General features: G+C 38.8%; 2 protein-coding genes across 2 annotated transcripts; both read right to left on the minus strand.

Moving 5' to 3' along the window:
* Positions 1-101: 101 nt before the first annotated feature.
* LOC137264934 (adenosine receptor A1-like) lies at positions 102-1,172 on the minus strand. The gene is made up of 2 exons (XM_067800286.1): positions 613-1,172; positions 102-480 (listed from the first exon to the last, which is right to left on the minus strand). Exons 1-2 carry the CDS (start codon positions 1,170-1,172, stop codon positions 102-104), a joined length of 939 nt encoding a protein of 312 aa, XP_067656387.1.
* Positions 1,173-12,131: 10,959 nt separating this feature from the next.
* LOC137264935 (melanocortin receptor 4-like) lies at positions 12,132-16,509 on the minus strand. Its single transcript, XM_067800287.1, has 2 exons — positions 15,974-16,509; positions 12,132-12,525 (listed from the first exon to the last, which is right to left on the minus strand). Exons 1-2 carry the CDS (start codon positions 16,507-16,509, stop codon positions 12,132-12,134), a joined length of 930 nt encoding a protein of 309 aa, XP_067656388.1.
* Positions 16,510-21,413: the final 4,904 nt, after the last annotated feature.

Below are 21,413 nucleotides of genomic sequence, written 5' to 3' on the forward strand. Positions count from 1 at the left end.
AAACGAGTCTGCAAGTTGTAACCCTCTTTCCATCAATGCCAGTATTCAAACACACAAAAAAGCAAGTGCTTCCTCAAGGACGGAGCCCAGTATCCTTTTAATTACTCGTCACCTTCAGTTGATACATGAATAGTTGGAACAACCTGGTTTTCTTCTGTAGGTTTTGAACGATTCAGTGCGTTGGTGAACATCCTTTGAAGCTTATGTTTAACATCGGCCGATCGGAATGCATAGATTAATGGGTTTCCGAGCGAATTGCCCGCTGCCAAAAGCAAAGTTATTTGACTGAACTCATCCCTGAGAGGCTTCCTGTCCCGGATCAGCGATAGACACTTGACAACGAAGTAGGGTCCCCAAGAGAACAGAAAATAGCCACACAGTGTAGCGAACAGTTTGGCCGCTTTGAGATGAGCCGCCAGCTGACTGGTGCCATTGTTGCCCGTCTCAGCATCTACACGATGTCTGCAAGAAATGGCGATCCTGAAAACGAAATGCATTATAAACTCGTAATACGTTCCTTTCTTAGAACGCCAGTGAATGTTCCGTTACTGGAATCATAAATGGCGATTATGAGGTTACTATGTAGCAGTAGTATTATGAACATATACTTACCTGTATATTTTGTAGTAAACAAAGGCAGTAATACAGAATGAGATAATAAAGGTAGATCCCATAGTCACTATAAAATCCACAGTCACGAGGAAGAATTCTGGACTGCACACAGTGGCATCAAAGTCTTCTCTTACTAGCCCCCAAACAGGAGTAAAAGAAATGAAGAAGCAAAAGATCACGCTGCAGGAGATGACGATGCTGATCCGTGTGTTGTTGATGATGTTGTGGGAGCGAAGAGGACGGGTGATGTGGACGTATCTGTCAATGCTGACGATCGTGAGCATGTGCATAGATACAGACCCAAGGAAAATGGCGTTGCAGTAAGAAACAAGACATGTCCAGTAGCTCTTTAAGGTTTTGTACTCTAATAGAACCATGACTGTTAGGTTTAGACCAAACCCCAAATCCGCCACCGCCATTGCTCCAATTATGATGTTCGTTGGGGTGTGTAGTGATGTGTGCTTCACGAGTACGACAATGACGATGATGTTGGCAGTGAGGATGCAGATGACGAGAAGGTAGTTCAGGAACAGGCCAAGCACAATCCACGCTGTGGTCATTTTCTAAAGAGAACAGGACAAATAAACAAACGCTTGTATATTGTGACATGTCCTACTGTTGCAACATATGTCATATATGGGATTTCACTTTCTTAGTAAAGTGCAAATTCTAGTACTTTTTGGGGTTGAGTCCTGTCCGGGATTCCAACCCGCACCCTCAGAGTCAGGCACCTAATCGCCAGCACACAAAGTCAGCCAAAAATGTACTTGACTTTGTACTTCACAAGAATGTGAAATCCCAAATAAGACATATGTTACATTTGACCACATTCTAAATGTCATTGTGTAATCATGTCCTACTGGTATTGCTAGAGCAATTACCTGGCTACGACCAACTATGTGCAAGCATGCCTTTCAGCTCACCATATTTGAAAAACAACAAAGTCAGCAGCAGTTGATGACCTCGTAAACCTTTATATTTTCGAGATTTCTGAAAACATAAACCTGCAGTGGCCATCCTTGACATGAACAATTAAAACATCCATGTCAATAGAATGTACTGACAGAAACTGAATCAAAATTTAGGCATGACCGCATCCACATCCATATTCGCAATGTTATGGCGGCCCAACCCAGAGATTTCTCCTTTGGATTGACAGTGTCACCTGTAGTCTATAAGGAAGTAACGGGTCGTAAACTACCCGACGTAACAAAACATACACAGCATATATGACTATGACAAAATATATCACTTCAACATTATAAACATGTCACCAGGCTGAAAACAGTTGTCGAATTGTCTTAAGGCAAACGATTGTGATACCCGTGGCCAATGGTGTCCACAAACCTATGTGTGCCGTAAGAGAAGACTAACGGGATCGGGAGACATGTCATCATATCCTAAATCGACGCTCATGCTGTTGATCACCGGAACCTTTAGTCCATACTAGGCTTAGCATATATGGTACATAATCGATTAAATCATCCTGATAACAGCATGATGTCGATCTAGGCAAATGGGATACAATGACATGTAAAGCTTGACCAACAGATACCGTTAGTCGCCTCTTACAACAAGTATGTCATGCTGAAGATCACTTCTATTAGAAACTCATGTAGGACCTCCACTATGATCAAAATGCAAATAAACTTGTATGTGTTTGTATTTTGGTATCTGGCAAATGAACAACCCCGAATTTCATCGGTCGTAGATGAGGGTTGAAAGTGATGTCTTGAACATACATCAAGTATCCTTCACTGAACATTTTAATATGTGTAGTCCTTTAGAAATATCTTACAAGACTTACAATCTTACAGATTGAATCTACTTTGTGGTATCGCAGAAACCTCCATAATAATTACTGCACATTTTGTTTTTGTGGTCCTTGAGAAATATCTTACAAACACAAAATCTTTTCAGGTTTTCCCTTTTCAGACATTCCCACAGTGTTACAATAAAGTATTTGATTGTGTTGGCGTATAAAATCTATGTAGTATACTTACAATATGAATCGACGCCCACCTCAGGTGAGACAGTTCGCGGAACCAAACACCTGCGGCTCTGTGTAAACCTTGCAAAGTATCCACGCGTGTATAAAAGAAACAGTGGGCTCAGCAATTATGTGAAATTGTGAATACATATGCCTTATGGGTGGAGACACGTGGCAAAATCTCCATGATGATTGATGAGAACAACTGCTGTTTGTTTGCATTGGAAGAAGAAGCTAAAATATTCATTTGCAATTATCATTTCTTAATGAACATATAAGGAGATATACAGTCTGCTAGAAGAGATCTTGGTCGATGAGGAAAAGTCGAGGTGGCGGTATGGATGTATTGCATGCTATAGCTTTGCCCAGAATCAATGGAAACGTCGCTCGAAGGGCGATATATGACAGATGATCTGATATGGGGAATGCAATGATACCATTAGCTGAAACTGAAAATTTTAAGGTATATCTAATAGAGATGGTTGAAGCTAATATAATGAAGATAGCTCTTGTATTTTGCATAAAATCAAAGACGGCTCTTCTGAAATAATTCGGGAACGTACTGTACAAGCTAAAATGGGAATTTGTATCAAACCTTTACACAATCATAAAACATATCTGCTCTTCGACTGTATTGTTATTTACTCTGAGACAGATAATCCCATGCGTACGCGCGGAAATATGAGAGTATACTATCTCAACGATGGTATCCGGGATAGGTACATCTGAAAACAAAGCAAATGTTCAAAGCCTTTAAGAAATCTGTTTTTTACGACATTTCAAAGAGGGCGTCATACGACTTTGAACATTTTTACGGGTCCCGCAGGATACGATCACCTTTATATATTGATATTGTCATCACCTTGATATTGATTCATAAACACGTTCCGTCATCATATCTCATAGTCATTGGACTTTCTGGTCCAGAATCGATCCGTGGAGGTCCCGGGGTAGAATAGGCCATCAGCAACACATGCTTGCTATAAAAGGCGACTATGCTTGTCGTAAAAGGCTACTAACGGGATCGGGTGGTCAGGCTCGCTGCCTTGGTTTGCACATGCCATCGGTTCCCAGTTGCGCAGATCGATGATCATGTTGTTGGACACTGGATTGTCTGGTCCAGACTCGATTATTTACAGACCGCCACCATATAGCTGGAATATTGCTGAGTGCGGCGTAAAACTAAACACACACACACACACACACACACAAAATAGAATACATCATGAGATATATATAGTCGATGATTTGAGATGTTTTATGATTGTCGAAAGGGTTTTGTCGGTTAATTCAAAACGAAAGAGATATCTTCATTTTATTATTTTCAACCATCTCAGTTACATATACGTTACGTACCATTTCATCTAATGGGAACCATTGACCATCTGTCATATATTGCCGTCTGGGCCACGTTTCCACTGATTCTGAGAAAAGCTATAACGTGCGATGCGTCAAAATCTCCACCTTGACTTTTCTTTATCGACCAAGATCTCTTCTGACAGCTTGTAAGCTCATTGCATTCGCATAAAGAAATGACAACTGTTCATGAATATTTTAGCTCCTTCTACAGGGACAAACAAACAGCATCTACATCAAATTTCTACATCAATAACGAACAATGACTTTCATCATGTCTTCTGTCATAAGCCATATGTATACACGGTTCACGATACATGCTGAGCCCACTGTTTGCTTTGTACACTCCCGGATGCTTTGCAAGGTTTACATAGACCTGTATGTGTTTGGTTCAATGAACTCTCTTATGATCTCCTGAGGTGGGTGTCAATTAACATTTATACCATATATACTTCATACACAAACACAGTCATTATTTTGTTTTGGTACTGTTGCAACATGAAAAACCTGGAAAAGATAGTTTTTTGTTTTTGTAGTAGTAAGATATTTCTAAAGGAGTACAAAACCAAAATGTGCAAAAAGGATTAGGGCACTGTGGGAATTTCTGCGATGTGACAAAATAGATCCATTTTCGTTAACTTGTAACGCATTTCTAAAGGACTACAAAATATCAAAAGTTGTAGAATTTATCACGGCACTATGAGAATGTTTGGGATACGACAATGTAGATCTATTTTGTATAGTTTGCAAGGTATTTCTAAAGGTTTACAAATTCCTTCCTTTACAACATGACAAACCAGCTCCATTTTGTATAGCTTGTAAGATGTTTCTAAAGGACTACAAATCCCAAGACATCATTGTCAACCCTCGTCTAAGAACCACAGAAATCTGGGTTGTTTATTTGCCAGAGAAACGGTGACTAAAGAACCCATATGTGAGTTTGTAATTTGATAATAGCGGATGCCCTACATGAATTTCTACCCGTGTTTGAATTCAACAAGCCACGCATGAGAATGAAGATTTTTATGGATATCAACTTCTTTATATGAGAACACAACGTTTCGGAGTTAATGCTTACTCCTTCATCAGGTGACTGAGAATGGGGTACAGAGCCATATTATATATGTACATTGTTTTAATTGTTTAATTGTTTTACCTATACATATAAAATATAGTTGATATCCATAAAAATCTTCATTCTTATGTATTTCACTTCTAAATGCCCTTCAAACACTTGAAGCCACGCTTGTCCTAAGAGGCGAGTAACGGGATAAAGTGGTCAGGCTTGCTGATTTGGATGACCTATGTCATCGTGTCCCAGCTGCGTAGATCGAGGTCAGGCGGTTGAGCTACTGGACATGTCTTGTTGCTTACTGCATAGTAACCTCTTAATCTCCATTCATGATTCAAGTATACAGAACGGATAATGGCATCGCTAAAAAGGAACATACCAGGAATTCATTATGCATTTCGTTTTCAGGATCGCCATTTCTTGCAGACATCGTGTAGATGCTGAGGCGGGCAACAATGACACCGATCAGCTGGCTGCTCATCTCAAAGTCTCCAAACTGTTCGCTACTCTGTGTAACTACTTCCTATTCTCTTGGGGACCCTACACCATTGTGAAGTCTATATCGTACACCTGGTCACTCACATGACTGTTCTTTTGGCAGGCGGCAATTCGCATTCGTTTTTCCACGACGAGGACTATGCTTGTTTTGACGTTGATTTTGATCTGAAAAAAAAACGTTACCAGGGACATTGGTTGGGCTCATGCTCACTTACCCTGTTGATTAGGGGGATTAACAGCTATGTCGGAGTATTACGCAAATATTGAGCCTTTCCATGAAATGTGTTCCAGGTCAAGCTGTCTACGAGGGGGATGTGATTAGACCTGATGAGAGATTTGACTGACAATTGTTCAGCACAAACCTGCAGTGACATGACACCTGTAGTTTGTTTTGTTAAGTGATCACTTAAAGTGAACTGTGTTAACACGACAAAGATATATATTCTGTGTATGCCAGACTTACATACCTTATCCACGCTCAGGTTGTCAACTAGTAATGAAACTGTAAATAAAACACATTCACTCACACACATAGCGGTATCTGCAACCTTTGTTAATCCTTGTTAATAGTACAATGTTTGCTGTGAAGCATTCAAAACAAAAATAACAATCGAAGTAGAGGTTTCATAAACAGAACATGAACATCCGTGGAGAAATAATAATCATACACATCAGTCAAAAATATTTATTTCCTAACACATGTAAAGCGTCTTCGATTGATCAGTTACTATGCACAGTCATTAACCAGAAAGTCTGAGTCCCTGTATTATCAAGTTCATAACAAGGTTCATGTTTCAAATCCTTACCCTCCGCAGACTGAAGTATAACTGACGCTGGTTAGTGTACGCATCCGGCGGTCTGACAAAATAATTATACTTAAGTGTAGTAATGCGTAATGATTACTAGCGTGGTGCAAACTACACACAATTACTCGTGTTTAAAAGAGTTTAGGCAGTCAATTGCTAACGTATCTGACTATCATTACCTTACCGTATCTTATAATGAGGCAGGTGTATTTGTCAGCGGGAGGACTAATTCAGTTATACAAAATAGGTCCTTTTCAAGGGCATATCCTTGTTTCTAACTAATGGCAATTAAGGGGATATGTATGTCTATTTTCAAAAACCCGTTAGGATCGTTAGTTTTAATAATCATTCACACTCAACACAGACAATGCACATATTAATCGCATTACACATACACACTACACATACGGGCATTCACACAGAATACACACAAAGCCATCCTCGCTCAATACACCAACACACAAACCAGTACGCACACGATGCATACACATGTCAACACACACATCTCAAAACCTGCCAACAGACACAATAAACACACACACCAACGCAACATACACACGCGCGACACACTCAAACACACACACACACACGTGCGCGCGCGCGTGCGTGCGAACTCGAACACGCACCATATGGCGATATCATATTACTTATGTATATAGAAATATTGGATATCAATCATAGATAATCATTACTACTCACATCAACACATTCACAGGTTTGATTGTCAATTGGTCTTAACAGCATGCAGTCGATAGTACTTTGAAATCAGAAATTATTTGAGGACATGTGAAATTGATTGGACAGTTAGATATGTCTTCTGATAGCATAGCACTAGATTGACGCATTCACCTTGAAGTGGATTCATCAAATATAGCTCCAGATATAGGCTGTCGCTGCGATCTATGTTTTGTCAGGCATAGAACAGAAACATGGTGACAATTATGCTGACACTAGTACCAAGTCCTGTTTTATTGACATTGTCGTTTTAAAACAGATGCTTACACAGCTCTGGGCAAATTGATGATGGCGGAATGAATACATGCCTTGAGAATCAGGAAATGGAAGTACGTACAATAATATCGACTCCAAACGACCAAAGGTTAACTGGAGAGAAATACAATCTCAGTGAGTGGGTGAGTAAGTGAGTGAATGGTCGGATCTGTTTTAATGCTTCTGCTAGAAAATTTCAAGCACTATCAAACACTAACACTGTATGCGTGTGATGAGCCACTTTCTCACAAAGCATGCAAGAAAAGAAAAAGAAATTAAAAGATAGTAATGACATTTTGTCTCAACCCCTTTGGCTGAATCATCATTTTTTTAAAATAAACACTGGCACAATAAAGAATTCATTTTGTTAAAGACATATGCAGCCTAAAGGTTTTAATAACTTTTGCTGAACTGAGAAATACCTTTGGTACTGACAAATCATATATGAATGCATCATAAATTATTTCTTTGCATTCACTCTAGTTGGAAAAAAATGTGTTAATGACCAATCAGGATTCATGTATTCAAACATAGAGACTAGTAGTAAGTTACTTGACATTCTAACCCCGGTAAGGGTTCTAGGCACTACTATATTTATATTATTGCTAGTGATACGTTTTTCGCCGGTGTGTGATAAATGGGTTGAAAACTTCAATTTGGCATTTCCATCTAGGAAAGATATTTCACTAAGTCTACCTAAGTTTAGGTATTTCACGAAGGATGTAAAACTATTGGAATTCCGACTTAAAATTTTCACACCGTATAGTCTACACTAAGAGAACGAGAGCATTTGCTCCTGCAAAGCTGACAAGGAAAGCATATCCAATGTGTTTTATAGAATGTGAGCTTGACAAAACATTCTGGATGACTGTAGAGCAATACCAGAACTGTTATCTTCGTGAACGGATTAAAGTCGACAACAGTGTTTTTTTCCTTAGTTCCCCTGTCAAATTTAAGTTAACTAGTCATTTAATCTTGAATGCATGTATTATTAAGTAGCCTTAAACGGACAACACTCTCATTTCATATTGTGATAAAAACCTTCAAGCAGATATATTCTGTTGAAAAGTTCATTGCGGCAAGAACAATACGGGGACTATGTTTGAAAAAATTGGCTTCTTTGTCTGATGTTTTTGAATAAGTCTAACGACTTCTCACTTGTCTTTACTATTGTTGTTTGGTTTCTAGATGCACTGGATGCTCAGTAAGAATTTGTAACTCAGTAACAATTACTAACTTTACCTTGGCATGTTATGTCAGTTATATTTCATGATGTCAGTTACATTTCCCCTACTTATGCCTTTACTTTACGGTATTAATTACTGTATTTAATAATGAAGCTCCATCAGTCCCTATCTGAAGCTGCTAGTGAGGCTTAGAGTGTGAATGCTATATCTGAACTTGTCTCTACTGCGAACTATTGCCTGTACAACATGTAACCAATATTTCATCTATGTACACACCCATCTTCGGTTGCTATCCATGTAATCAGCTTTAGCTGGGATAAATAAAAGCAGAAAGTTATAATGTCAGAGAGCTACGATGACACCTTGCTTTGAAGTTGTTTACTCGATTCTTAAGTCAACGATTGGGTGAGTATGTATTTTGCACCCACAGGTGAAATTGTACATGTTAAACGTAAGATCGATGTCCTTTAGTGAGAACATGTGTTTGTTGCGGACAATATCTTCAAACAGTGTGCCGTAGAATCGCATAAGCGTCAATATATTACGCAATAGCTGCCACGTTTCTTCTGAGGTGGAAACACATGTTGGATCAAACAGTGCATACCTTATTTACAATGTAATAACATTAATCGTTTGAAGCCTCGTGCTATTGGTAATTAAAATATCGAAGAGTGGAAGCATGTCATTTCTTAGCCTGTTAAACAACATTCCAGTTACAACATGATTTCCAAGTGTATTCGTAGCTCAGGATTGTATAGTAATGCCTTCTAAAAGGCTTATAAAAGACGTTAGATGGATATAGACATAGAGTAATAATGACATAAATAAAGTATTTTCAATTTTTATTTTCATATTACCAATTACAGTTGAAGCTGTCTACACCGGCACTCATTGGCACTGAAGAATTAATCCGGTTTAGAGAATGTGCTGTTGATACATGTACAAGCCACGGATGGGACTGAGATTATGCCGGTGTTGAAAACTTGCCGGATTGGACAGATACCGGTTTGGGCAATTTCCACTGTATCAAACCCAGGTATTAAACATGGACGCTGTCTAAACTGTAATCGCCAAACCGTTCCGATAAGGAGTTTATCTCAGTTTCACTGTCAGTCCCAAGTTTCTTCCGTGACGTTTTTTCCTGTGACTTTCTTTTACATTCTTGAAGGAAACGATTACTCTTACATTATTACATTATTACATTATTACATTATTATGTAAGTGTTGTACCTGTAATGGGAGTAACTAAAGATTAGATTTGTCCAGTCCAGTCAGCCTGGGGGAAGCTCACTGCACTGATTATTATTTTGTTATATTCAAAACTCTCCCTCTCGACATCCGCCCTCAAACTCCCCCTTTTCCTCCCTTCCCCCCTCTCACTCTCTTCGTTTCTCTCTTTCACTATCTCACTCTCTCTCCCCAATGCTCCTTCTCTGCCCTTCTCTTTCTCCCCCTCTGTCCATCTCTTTCTATCCTCCCAAACTACCTCTCTTCCTCTCCGATCCAACTCCCTCTCTCTTCCCCCTCTCTCTGCCTCCCTCTTTCTGTCCGTTCCAACTCTGTCTTTCTCTCTCCCGCTCTCTGTTTTTCTCTCCCCCTCTCTCATCAAGCCGCTTTCATCAAGATGAAACCCAGCCAGACATTCTCCTAGTTCCTATTCATGTATCTGTTTGGTCTTTAGACAAACCACACCTGATTATCAATGTAAGTTGCTAAATCCTGGCGTCGTCGAATTCCATCCAGAGTTTGTTGATTAACTGTAGCATGAGTATATCGACCAGAATCTACCTTGACCAACGCTGACAATCGAACGTTGTCATCGACAATAGCCTCGTGTAAATACATCACGTTAATCTCAAGAAAACGGAGCGGCCATTCCATTATCTCTGAGGACCTAGAAATAACATAAGTCGCTGTCATCATTAAGGCATAATCAGTTTTCCAGAAATTGATCTGCTTAGGTCATGATAAGATAAAACCGAAAACTGAAACAACGTTCAAATGAAAATAGTATTCTTAAGCATTTGCTTTCGTGTCTCTTGCTGTTGAGCGTAAAGCGGAAACAGAATTTTCCACCTGAAGGGGGAATGGTTTCTGATGCAGTTTGGGTAGAAGAGACAGAAACGATAAACACGTTGCAGTGTGCCATGTAAAGGTTAGGGTTGAATGTCTGAAGCAAACCCTTGCATGAAATTATTAAGATTACCCAAGCACGCGGTGGTATAAAAAGGATTATATATATTATATATATATACGCCTGTATAAATATAACACGGTTTGTGACTTTTTGTCTCAGGTGCACAAAATATTAGTTAATTCATGAAATAGCTAGATTTAGACCAAACGACACTAAGAAAAAAACTGTATGCAGGGGTTCAATTTTTCATATCACCATGATGCACGAACTCCAATCGCTTTGTTTCTTGATAGAAGTTTTTGCTAAATGTGGCATAACGATATACGCAGTCCAGAGGCCATAGTAATGTTTGTCACTGTGATAACTTGTGAATCTGAAAAAAGTATTATTCCACATGATGTCATGCCTTATGTAATTGCACTATGTCATCTCCGATACCTTTATCAGTCAGTGGGTCAAACTGACAAAGGTTATATTTGATATATTTGAACTTGCAATTGATTAAGGTTTGCTTTACAAAGCTTTTAATATATTTGGTCTCATTATCGTTTAATGACATCATTATCCTATCATAGTCCTACTCTCTCTCTCTAATGATCCAATTTCAGTTTGTCATTGGCAACGCTGACCTGTTTATTTGTACTACAAAGTGCAGTAAATCGATATTTGTTTCATGACGATTATAATAATTGCAGGAGTGAATGAGTAGGCATCAATGTAGCTCAAAAATGATGTTATTGATAAGTCTAATACGTCTTATTGCAGTCACCTTGAATGAAATGCAAAGTAACAAAGATCCCGGAAGGGTAAAACTAGTAATTTATTTCACAGTAAAATGCTAAATAAACATAGGGGATGATGATGATGATGATGATGATGATGATGATGATGATGATGATGATACCTAATGTTTTAACACTGCTTACCTCAAAGGATGAAAATATCCCTTTTTCAAGATTTAATAACGTGTATTTTATCATAAAATAGAGGCCATGTTAAGATGTTTGCTTTCACATGTAATGTATTCTCTGACACAAAATGCCAACACATAGGAACAACCAGTTTTGATTGCCCAACGAAAGAGCTGGGCCACAGTAAAATAGCAGTGAAAACGATATGCACGTCATGACAGTGTTTGCATCCGTCTGAACACGATCTCTTAGATGCAATGCTTGGAGATCAATTCAACTTCAATACTTCATCGTATCCCTATTGCGTAGATCGATGCTCATGCTATTGACCCCTGGGTTGTCTGGCCCATACTCGTTTATTTACAGACAACCGTTTAAATATTGCTGAGTGCGGCGTTAAGCATCAAACAGCCTAATTTCAGTACACAAGGAACGAACTCATAAATGGAACCTCCTTCTTTTGCCTAGCCTCGGTGTAAGATTTCAGTATCTGGTTATTACAACACATGTGCAGGCTGCTTCTCAACCATTTTGACATTATTTCCTCATTCAAGTAATTATGTCAGTATGTTTCAAACTTCTTTGTCTGCAGCCACTGACGATATAAATGACTGACGTCTTGTAGAACTTTCCTTTACATTGCCATGTTGGTCTTTTCGGTTAAATATCTTCGGGAACATCTTCTTTATGATCCTCTTCACCTCCGTCTGACGTAGAGCATAGATTACCGGATTCCCCAAGGAGTTAGAGGCAGCTAAGGACATCCCAATACGACTGAAAACGTGACTGAACCGTTGGCGTCCTCTAAGGTATGAACTTATTATATCAATGAAATGTGGCGTCCAAGAAAACAAAAAGTAGCCGCAGAGGAGTGCAAACAGCTTGGCAGCCTTGAAATGTGAAGCTAACTGGCTGGAGCCTTCGTCTCGTCCAACTGCGATGCGACGGCTGTGGGAGAACGCTACCCTGGGGAAAGGATAATAGTTGTTAGGGATGGACTATTTGATATTTACGGGGAACAGTTAGTTTTGATTAAACGTTTGCATGCAGTTTTATTTCTAGTTGTTTAATCGACAGTTTGGAAGTTGGTGAGTTACGAAATGAAGTGTGAATAACAACTACTAGAACTCCGTTTCAGAATAGATTCCGTTGTCAAGCTAAATGTCGGAAGAATCTACACCGAAACGTCGCTCTATACATTAAACAAAAAAATGTTATCCAAGTGTTATGCTTCAATTCCATATCTTCTCATGAGTTTGAAGTACATTATTTTGTACACATTTTCTGGGATATTCTCTCTTAAAATACAGCGCATTTCCTTCAAATGGGTAAAAACGAATCGTACGGTACCTGTTAGTTTGTGGCAAACGTAACATTCATGATTAGTCTTCAGCAAAAACACTGGATACGTAATGGTGTATGTGATTCTTACCTGTATATTTTGTAGTAAATATAACATTCATGATTACACTTCCACAATAACACTGGATACGTAATGGTGTATGTGATTCTTACCTGTATATTTTGTAGTAAATATAACATTCATGATTACACTTCAGCAATAACACTGGATACGTAATGGTGTATGTGATTCTTACCTGTATATTTTGTAGTAAATATAACATTCATGATTACACTTCCACAATAACACTGGATACGTAATGGTGTATGTGATTCTTACCTGTATATTTTGTAGTAAATATAACATTCATGATTACACTTCAGCAATAACACTGGATACTTAATGGTGAATATATTTCCTACCTGTATTTGACTAATGACGTCATTGACTCGCACCTGTATATTTTGTTCAATACGTAAGATTAAAATGCGGAAACTAGAACGCAAGTTACTTTCAGGATTACACTTCAGCAAATACGATTGGAGTGAGTGAGTTAAAATCGGCAGTATTTCAGCCGTATTGTGACGAGAATTTGAATCTCAAAATACATAAGGAATAAAAACTGGTCATCGATGGGCAGTAGAATAAGTGTTATCACAGTTATGAATTAAAACTAGTTGATGGCATTTAAAAGAATGCATAATAAACAACACATCGTAAAAATGGGATCGTCAGCAACTGAAACTATATCACCATGCCAGGGAAATAACAGTGGATACGTATTGAGGTATATTTCGATATTTTGTAGTAAAGGCAAGATTCAGGATTACACTTACAGAGCAAATACGTAATGGTGTATATGATTCGTTCTAGTATATTTTTTAGTAAACGTAAAATTCAGCATTACACTTCAACAAATTGCCATACGTTAGATTAAAACGCGTAAACTAAAACGATAGTTACTTTCAGGATTACGCGTAAACTAAAACGATAGTTACTTTCAGGATTACAGTTTAAAATAATGGCGTATATGATTCGTTCCAGGATACGAGGGGATGTCAATACGTTTTGAGCCTTGCATAGAAAAACACAAAATATTGGTATGAACCACATTTATTTTTCAACATAGTCCCCTTGTGAGTCAAGACACTTGTTCCATCTTTTCTGCCAGGCGCTGATGCCATCTCTGTAGAAGGCGCCATTTTGGTCCTCAAACCAAGCCTCAGTAGCAGCAATAAGCTCATTATCATCCTCAAATCTACGACCACGCAAGTGTTTCTTGAGATTTGCGAACAGATGGTAATCACTTGGTGCCAGGTCTTGAGAGTAGGGGCAAGATTTCGTACTCGCATTCCTGTACAGCAGCGGCTGCAACGCGAGAGGTGTGTACGGGAGCATTGTCTTGATGTAGAAGAATACCACGTCTGATCTTGCTCCGGCGCTTCTCCTTGATTGACTGTCGCACTAGCCTCAACAAGTTAGCGTAATATTCCCAATTCATTGTTCTTCCTTTTGGTAAGTAATCCATGTGGATGACGCCTTTGCCATTACCTTCTGCACTGATCTGGAGGCTTTGAACTTTTTGGTCCTGGGAGAAGTGACATGTTTCCATTCCATGGATTCTTGTTTGCTCTCAGGATCATTGTGGTGGATCCAGGTTTCATCACAGGTTACTAGCCTGAAGTGAAAATCTTCTGGATTCTTGTTGTATCTGGTTAGCATGGAGTTGCTTATGGTGACCCTTGTTTGCTTCATTTCATCTGTAAGCATTCTCGGCGCCCATCTTGCGCACACCTTAGACATGACGAGATGTTCATGAAGAATTGTCTCGATGGATCCGTGTGAAATGCCTGTGGTCTTCTCTAACTCGTGGAGTGTGATTCGACGATTTTCCAGCACAGGTCTATGTACTCTGTCAATGTTTTCCTGACTAGTGCTTGTTGTTGGGCGACCTGGACTGGGGTCATCTTCAAGACTCTCTACCATGCTTAAATTCATTGACCCATCGTTTGATGGTAGCAGATGAAGGGGAAGACTTCCCATAAACTGCTGAAAGCCTTTCTTCAATGTTCTTCGCCGAGTTTCCTTTAAGAACTAAAAACTTAATTACTGCTCTATACTCAATTATATTCATTTTCACTGTCGTGAGGGGGTCTCTTTCTGTCAATGTGAGCCGTTCAATAACTTCTGAGAGTAGGATACCAAAACTTATATATCACATCAGCTACACCTGGGTATGAAAAATGCTCAAAGCTCAAAACTTATGGACATCTCCTCGTATTTTGTAATAAACGTAAAAATCAAGATTACACTTCAGCAAATGACAGAGGATACGTTATGGTGCAGCGGTATATTTTGTAGTAAAGGTGATATTCAGGCTTACACTTAAGCAAATAACGCAAATACTTAATTGCGTAAATTATTCAAACAATATATGTTCTACTAAACGTAAGATTAAGATGCGGAACGTAGAACGATATTTACGTTAAAGATTACACTGCAGCAAATATCAGTGGATATGTAATGGCTTAAGAGACTCGTACCTGTATATTTTGTAGTAAACGTAAGATTCGGGATTACACTTCAGCCAATAAAATAGGATGTGTTATTGTGTAGGTGATTCGTACCTGTATATTTTGTTAGTAAACGTAAGATTTGGGAATACACTTCAGCCATTAAAAGAGGATACGTCATAGTGTATGCGATCCGTACCTGTATATATTGCAGTAAACGTAAGATTCTGGATTACACCTCAGCCATTAAAAGAGGATACGTCATAGTGTATGCGATCCGTACCTGTATATATTGCAGTAAACGTAAGATTCTGGATTACACTTCAGCCATTAAAAGAGGATACGTCATAGTGTATGCGATCCGTACCTGTATATATTGCAGTAAACGTAAGATTCTGGATTACACCTCAGCCATTAAAAGAGGATACGTCATAGTGTATGCGATCCGTACCTGTATATATTGCAGTAAACGTAAGATTCTGGATTACACCTCAGCCAATAAAAGAGGATACGTTTTTGTGTATGTGATTCGTACCTGTATATTTTGTAGTAAACGTACACCAAGATGGACATGCAGATCATGAAGGTGCACCCAACTGTCAGTATAAAATACACTGGCGCCATGATGAATTCAGCACTGCACGTACTCCCATCAAAGTCTTCCCTACGTACCCCCATCACGGGGCTAAAGGACATTGCAAAACAGAATGTCAGGTCTATTGCAATACCTATGGCAACGCGTTTGTAGGTGACGATGTTGTAGTAATGGAGAGGGCGTGTGATTTGGATGTAGCGGTCGATGCTGACGAAGATTAGCATATGCATTGACACTGATCCGGACATTATGGCTACGGCGTACAGGAAGAGACAGCCCCAGTAGCTTTTAAAAATTTCCGTCTCAATTAGGGATATTCCGGATAGGTTAAATCCAAATCCGAGGTCACCGAAGGCCATGACGCAAAGGATGACGTTTGTTGGCGAATGTAACGACTTGCTGCGTACGAGGATGACAATGATGAAGATGTTCGCTATGACGATGAGGACGGAAAGCAGAAGGCTGAAACAGACGTCCACCAGCACCAACGAGGACACCATCTTGGGGAACCTGCACTGAAGAGAAAATCGTTTGATGAGCGAGAAAAGAACCACTGGCTGTTCCACATTATCTTTCCAAAGACGATAATAATAGAAGTTGGTCCATAGAACTAGTGGTTGATATCATGAGCGAAGATATAATGCTGCATTTACGACAATCAATCAGCATCGATTATCACATCATTCAGTCAGCCCGACAGACACCATGTGGTCGCGAAAAAGGCAATGTATGCTAATTTTACAAAGTATTAGTGAGTGAGTTTAGTTGTATGTCGCACTCAGCAATATTCCAGCTATATGGCAGCGGTCTGTAAATAATCGAGTCTGGACCAGACAGTCTAATGATCAACAATATGAGCATCGATCTGTACAACTGGGAACCGATGACATGTGTCGACCAAGTCAGCGAGCCTGTCCACCTGATCTCGTTAGTCGCCTTTTACCACAAACATTGTAGTCTTTTGTGGCAAGCACGGCCCGGATCTTCAAGGGTCGTGCTAGATTAGATTTAACGGCCTTTTACAGTGGATTTGTTCCATTATGTTTCTTCTGCAAGATGTATTCAGAAATAATAATATAAATATAGTAAAAATACATCTAAAGAATTGAAAGTTGGGGAACTACTTATTATACAGACATTACAACAATCGTAGAAATAGGACGCCTTTGAGAAACAGGATCCTGTATCTTTACCCTACACTTCTAGCGTAAAGATGTGTTAGTTAATTTTTAATCACACAAGGATTCACTTATTTCAGCTGTATGGTGACTTGAAAATTATCCATAAATATTAGATCAACAACACACGAACTAGACTATCACGTCACATTTATTCAAACGTTTATTAATCAAAATAGAAAAGTATGAACAACCTAGTACTCGGTTGCATTTTGAATGTTATCAAGTGGACACTAATTGGAAAAATGAAAAAGAACAGTGTACGGATTACGAAATATACGGGAAAACGAGTGAGTGAGTGAGTGAGTGAGTGAGTGAGTTGTAATGATAAGTCACATTGACAATATTTCAGCCACATCGTGACTAAACCAAGCTGTAGGTTTATGATAATTAAAACAAATTTATAAAGATCTGTCAACTAAGGACGGTAAAACAACTAGACTATCACATATGTGACAAAATGTTATGGATGTCAACTTCTTCTTTATTGTTTACACAATGTTTCCGGGCTATTCCTTGCCCCTTTCGTCAGGTGGATGATCCGAACCTGACGAAAGGGGCAAGGAATACCCCAGAAACGTTGTGCAAACAATAAAGAAGAAGTTGACATCCATCACATTTGTCGTATATCGAATACCGACGTCTAAATGCCTCTCAAGAACCTAGATTATCACAGATAACAATTGTAAAACTAATAGTTAAGTCCAAAAAAGTTTAACAGAAGATACAATAAAGAAACAGGCTGTAGATCGCCAAGTATTGCAGGTAGATCAATACTAGGGACTATGGGGACTCCAGTGCCTTTGCTGGCTGCATGGGCCCTAACTGGATTTACACCATTCCTTCAGCCGTTTATGACAGTAGGAAAATTTAGCCAAAATTTAAAAGCACAAAAATACTGGTTTTCAAAACTCAGGTATGTTTAAATTTCCTTCGATGGTCTTGGGACTTACGCATGCGTTCAGGGGAATAATAATTTCACGATACTTTAAACCCCCTTGAAGTTAGAGCCACCAACAATCAGAGATATTAATATAAACATCCAGCCTTAAAACAGTTATCTATCTATAAATCAATTATTGAATCTGTTTCTTTAAAAAAGTAAATAACTAAATGAGAGATAATATTATTAAAAAGATGCTTTATAGTTTGTCATTCGAAAAAGTTATACCTTGTGATGGAACATACGGATAAGCGGATAAGTGATTCATAATACTAGTAGTACATAGTGTAGTATCCAAGTATTCTAGACAGTTAAAACCTGAGAAGATTCGGGTCTTCAGCAAGCCATGCTTGTCGTAAGACGTGACTAATGGGATCGAGCGGTCTGACTCGATATGGCTAACACATGCCATCGTATACCGGTTGCGTAGATCGATGCTCATGATGTTGATCACTGGATTGTCTGGTCCTGACTGGATTATTTACAGACCGCCGCCATGTAGCTGAAATAATGCGGAGGGCGGCAATAAACAACAACCAACCTACCTACCAAAGAGTTAATTATCCTCAGTAAAGCGAGGTTTTTGGATTAAAGGGGTATACATTTGAGTTAAGTAAATAATTGTGTCACTCACCTAAATGGAAACACTTAATCTCTTCCTCTGGTTTGTTCTGTATAAATGTCTTCAGCTCGTTGTGTACTGCAGAGCGGTATAGCTCTGTTATATAGTTGTAATTAGCTGGAACGTAGTGTCGTGCATTGGCCAGTGTATATCGCTCTCCGCATGTCACGTGAACACGGACAATAGGTGGCTGGCATCGATAATGTCCCATCCAACCATTTGATGAGAAGATGTAATAGGGGATTATTTATTAACGATCGCTCTAAGGTTCTTCGCTGACAACTTATTATCATAAGTTACCATAGAACATTTTTACTTATTTGGTTCACGCAGATTCGTGTAATTATTTACTAGAGATTTCCCTCTAGACCGAGCTTACTGTCCTTGAGCTCAGAGTATTACACTGTTTAAATATTTCTCCATGTAAGATTATATCCGCTGATCTCTATTCAGTAATGTAATACGACAGGGATTGTGACGTCTTTGTCTGACAGATACAAAGGCTTACCAGAACTAGGATGTCTTTTGAATTGTGTTGTTAGTGGTTTGTATATTCAGATGATTAGTTCGTGATGGGGTTGCTCATTCATCGGTAATTATTTCTGGTAAATCGATAATGTAATCCAAATGATATATCGAACATATTCGCAGCTCTTGTCGATTGTATGTATCTATGCTGTAAATGGAATGCTGTAAATGGTCAATTTCTTTCTGTATATATTCTCCTGTTCGATGTTTATTTCATGGAATTATCATTTCAAAGTGGAAGATCGTACATGGTAAATTTCTTACCGTTTGTTGAAATGTACCAATATTCAATGTTTATCTGATGATGTTGTCATTTCAAAGTCACGTGGAATATCGCCAATGGTAAATTACTTACTGAGACATACTCCTGTTCAATGTTTATCTGTGTACGACTGCGAATACATCACACGTTTTATGAATAACACTTGTTCTTATTCTTCATACGGCGTTCTAGAGCTAACCTCGCTTCTTCATCAGGTCCTTAAGAATGCCCTTATATCGATGTGTGTGTCACCATGGTAATTGTAAATGAAATGTCAATCCACTTGCCAGCTAGTCAAAAAATGAAACACTTGGGATGGTGATTTCTTCTACTAAATACTGACACGTAAGGTATGAGGTAACTGGTGCAAACTGATTTCGACTGGCCTCTCAAAACAAACAGTATCAGTAATGAAATTAATCTGTGAAGACATATGTAAAAAGTACAAATGGTGCATTATAAATGAAACTATAAGCAAGAGGAGGGTTTGGTTATGTCTATTTTCATTCACAAGCCACACCTAAAAAATACCAAATATGTATAACAATTTTGACGTACGTTTGACATTACAACTGGACAGCGACTTTGGGGAAAACTGTGTTCACCGACTACCAGGAATATTAGTAAGGCCACTTTCGTTGATTTCAGGGTTGTATTTGTATAACTGTGACACTGAATACACAATGCCAATTTAGAAAGTGGTCAAATGTAATAAGAGTCACATCTGGATCTGGGATTACATGTTTACAAACACTGGCTGAGTGGGTAAGATGGCTGACTTTATGTGCTGGCGATTAGGTTCCAGATTCTGAGAGCCTGGAACGAATCCCAGATGCGACTTCGCCAATACAAAGTACTAGAATCTGTCCTTACGGAGAAAGTTTCGTCCCAAGCATAACATATGTAACTATCACATTTAGGTTTTCAGGAACATTTTGACAAATACTCTTGTCACATCCTTTATGTAACAGTCATAAATTGGAATAAGTACTGTTATGGCCTCACTCCAGGGGTAAACTATTATATTGTGTTGAATGTGCCAAATTATTGAAATACATCTGTTTTAATAACACCAATTCTTGCTTCCCATTTATATTCGACAATTCATGAGTGTAGATACAGTATGAGGGACAGGGTAGATTCTATAATTTCTTTCGTTTGTTTACACTTCACACAATGGCATCAACATTTTGCTGATTTCACCGAGACGCTATGAGTAGGTGACATCGACCACTTGTCATTTAAAATTAAAAGTGGGATGAATTCAGGGACTCGTGTAATGGAAACAGACTTTGAATTGTGCGCGAAGTAATAGGCGCAAAATAACCGACATATGTGTACCATGAACATATAATGACCCATAATAGTCATTGGCGAATTGACGAAAACAAAGTGCTTGCAGCCACAAATATGCCTATAACATTTAGTTCTGACGGTGGATGTTCTATACATGTATTTCGATAATAAGTGTTTGTGTAGCTAACGTCGCCATGAAGTCCCTTAACATGGTGTTTAGAGAACCTTCTGATATTGTGTAATAATGACCCCGCCTAACACGTAGTATCGATGTTTGACAAACTAATGACACAGTGTATCGATGTTTAGTGAAACCGCTTGACACTGTGTACCGATGTGTAGGGAACCTTCCTGACACAGTCTACCGATGTTTAGAGAAACTCCCTGACACAGTGTACCGACGTTTAGGAAAACCCAGACACAGTGTATCTATGCTTAGTGAAACCACTTGACACTGTGTACCGATGTGTAGAGAACCTTCCTGACGCCGTCTACCGATGTTTAGAGAAACTCCCTGACACAGTGTAACGATGTTTAGTGAAACCACTTGACACTGAATAAAACCCATTTCTAGC

This window comes from Haliotis asinina, chromosome 15, assembly GCF_037392515.1.
Source record: "Haliotis asinina isolate JCU_RB_2024 chromosome 15, JCU_Hal_asi_v2, whole genome shotgun sequence".
Classification (NCBI taxonomy): Eukaryota; Metazoa; Mollusca; class Gastropoda; order Lepetellida; family Haliotidae; genus Haliotis; species Haliotis asinina.

What these genes read in the sequence shown, in the direction of transcription:
- LOC137264934 (XM_067800286.1), bottom strand. Translation starts at nt 1,172, where the DNA reads ATGACCACAGCGTGGATTGTGCTTGGCCTGTTCCTGAACTACCTTCTC. An exon ending in GTTTACTACAAAATATACAG is followed by an intron (nt 481 to 612) that starts GTAAGTATATGT and finishes TTTCGTTTTCAG; the next exon opens with GATCGCCATTTCTTGCAGAC.
- LOC137264935 (XM_067800287.1), bottom strand. Translation starts at nt 16,509, where the DNA reads ATGGTGTCCTCGTTGGTGCTGGTGGACGTCTGTTTCAGCCTTCTGCTT. An exon ending in ATCTGCATGTCCATCTTGGT is followed by an intron (nt 12,526 to 15,973) that starts GTACGTTTACTA and finishes TCCTTTCCCCAG; the next exon opens with GGTAGCGTTCTCCCACAGCC.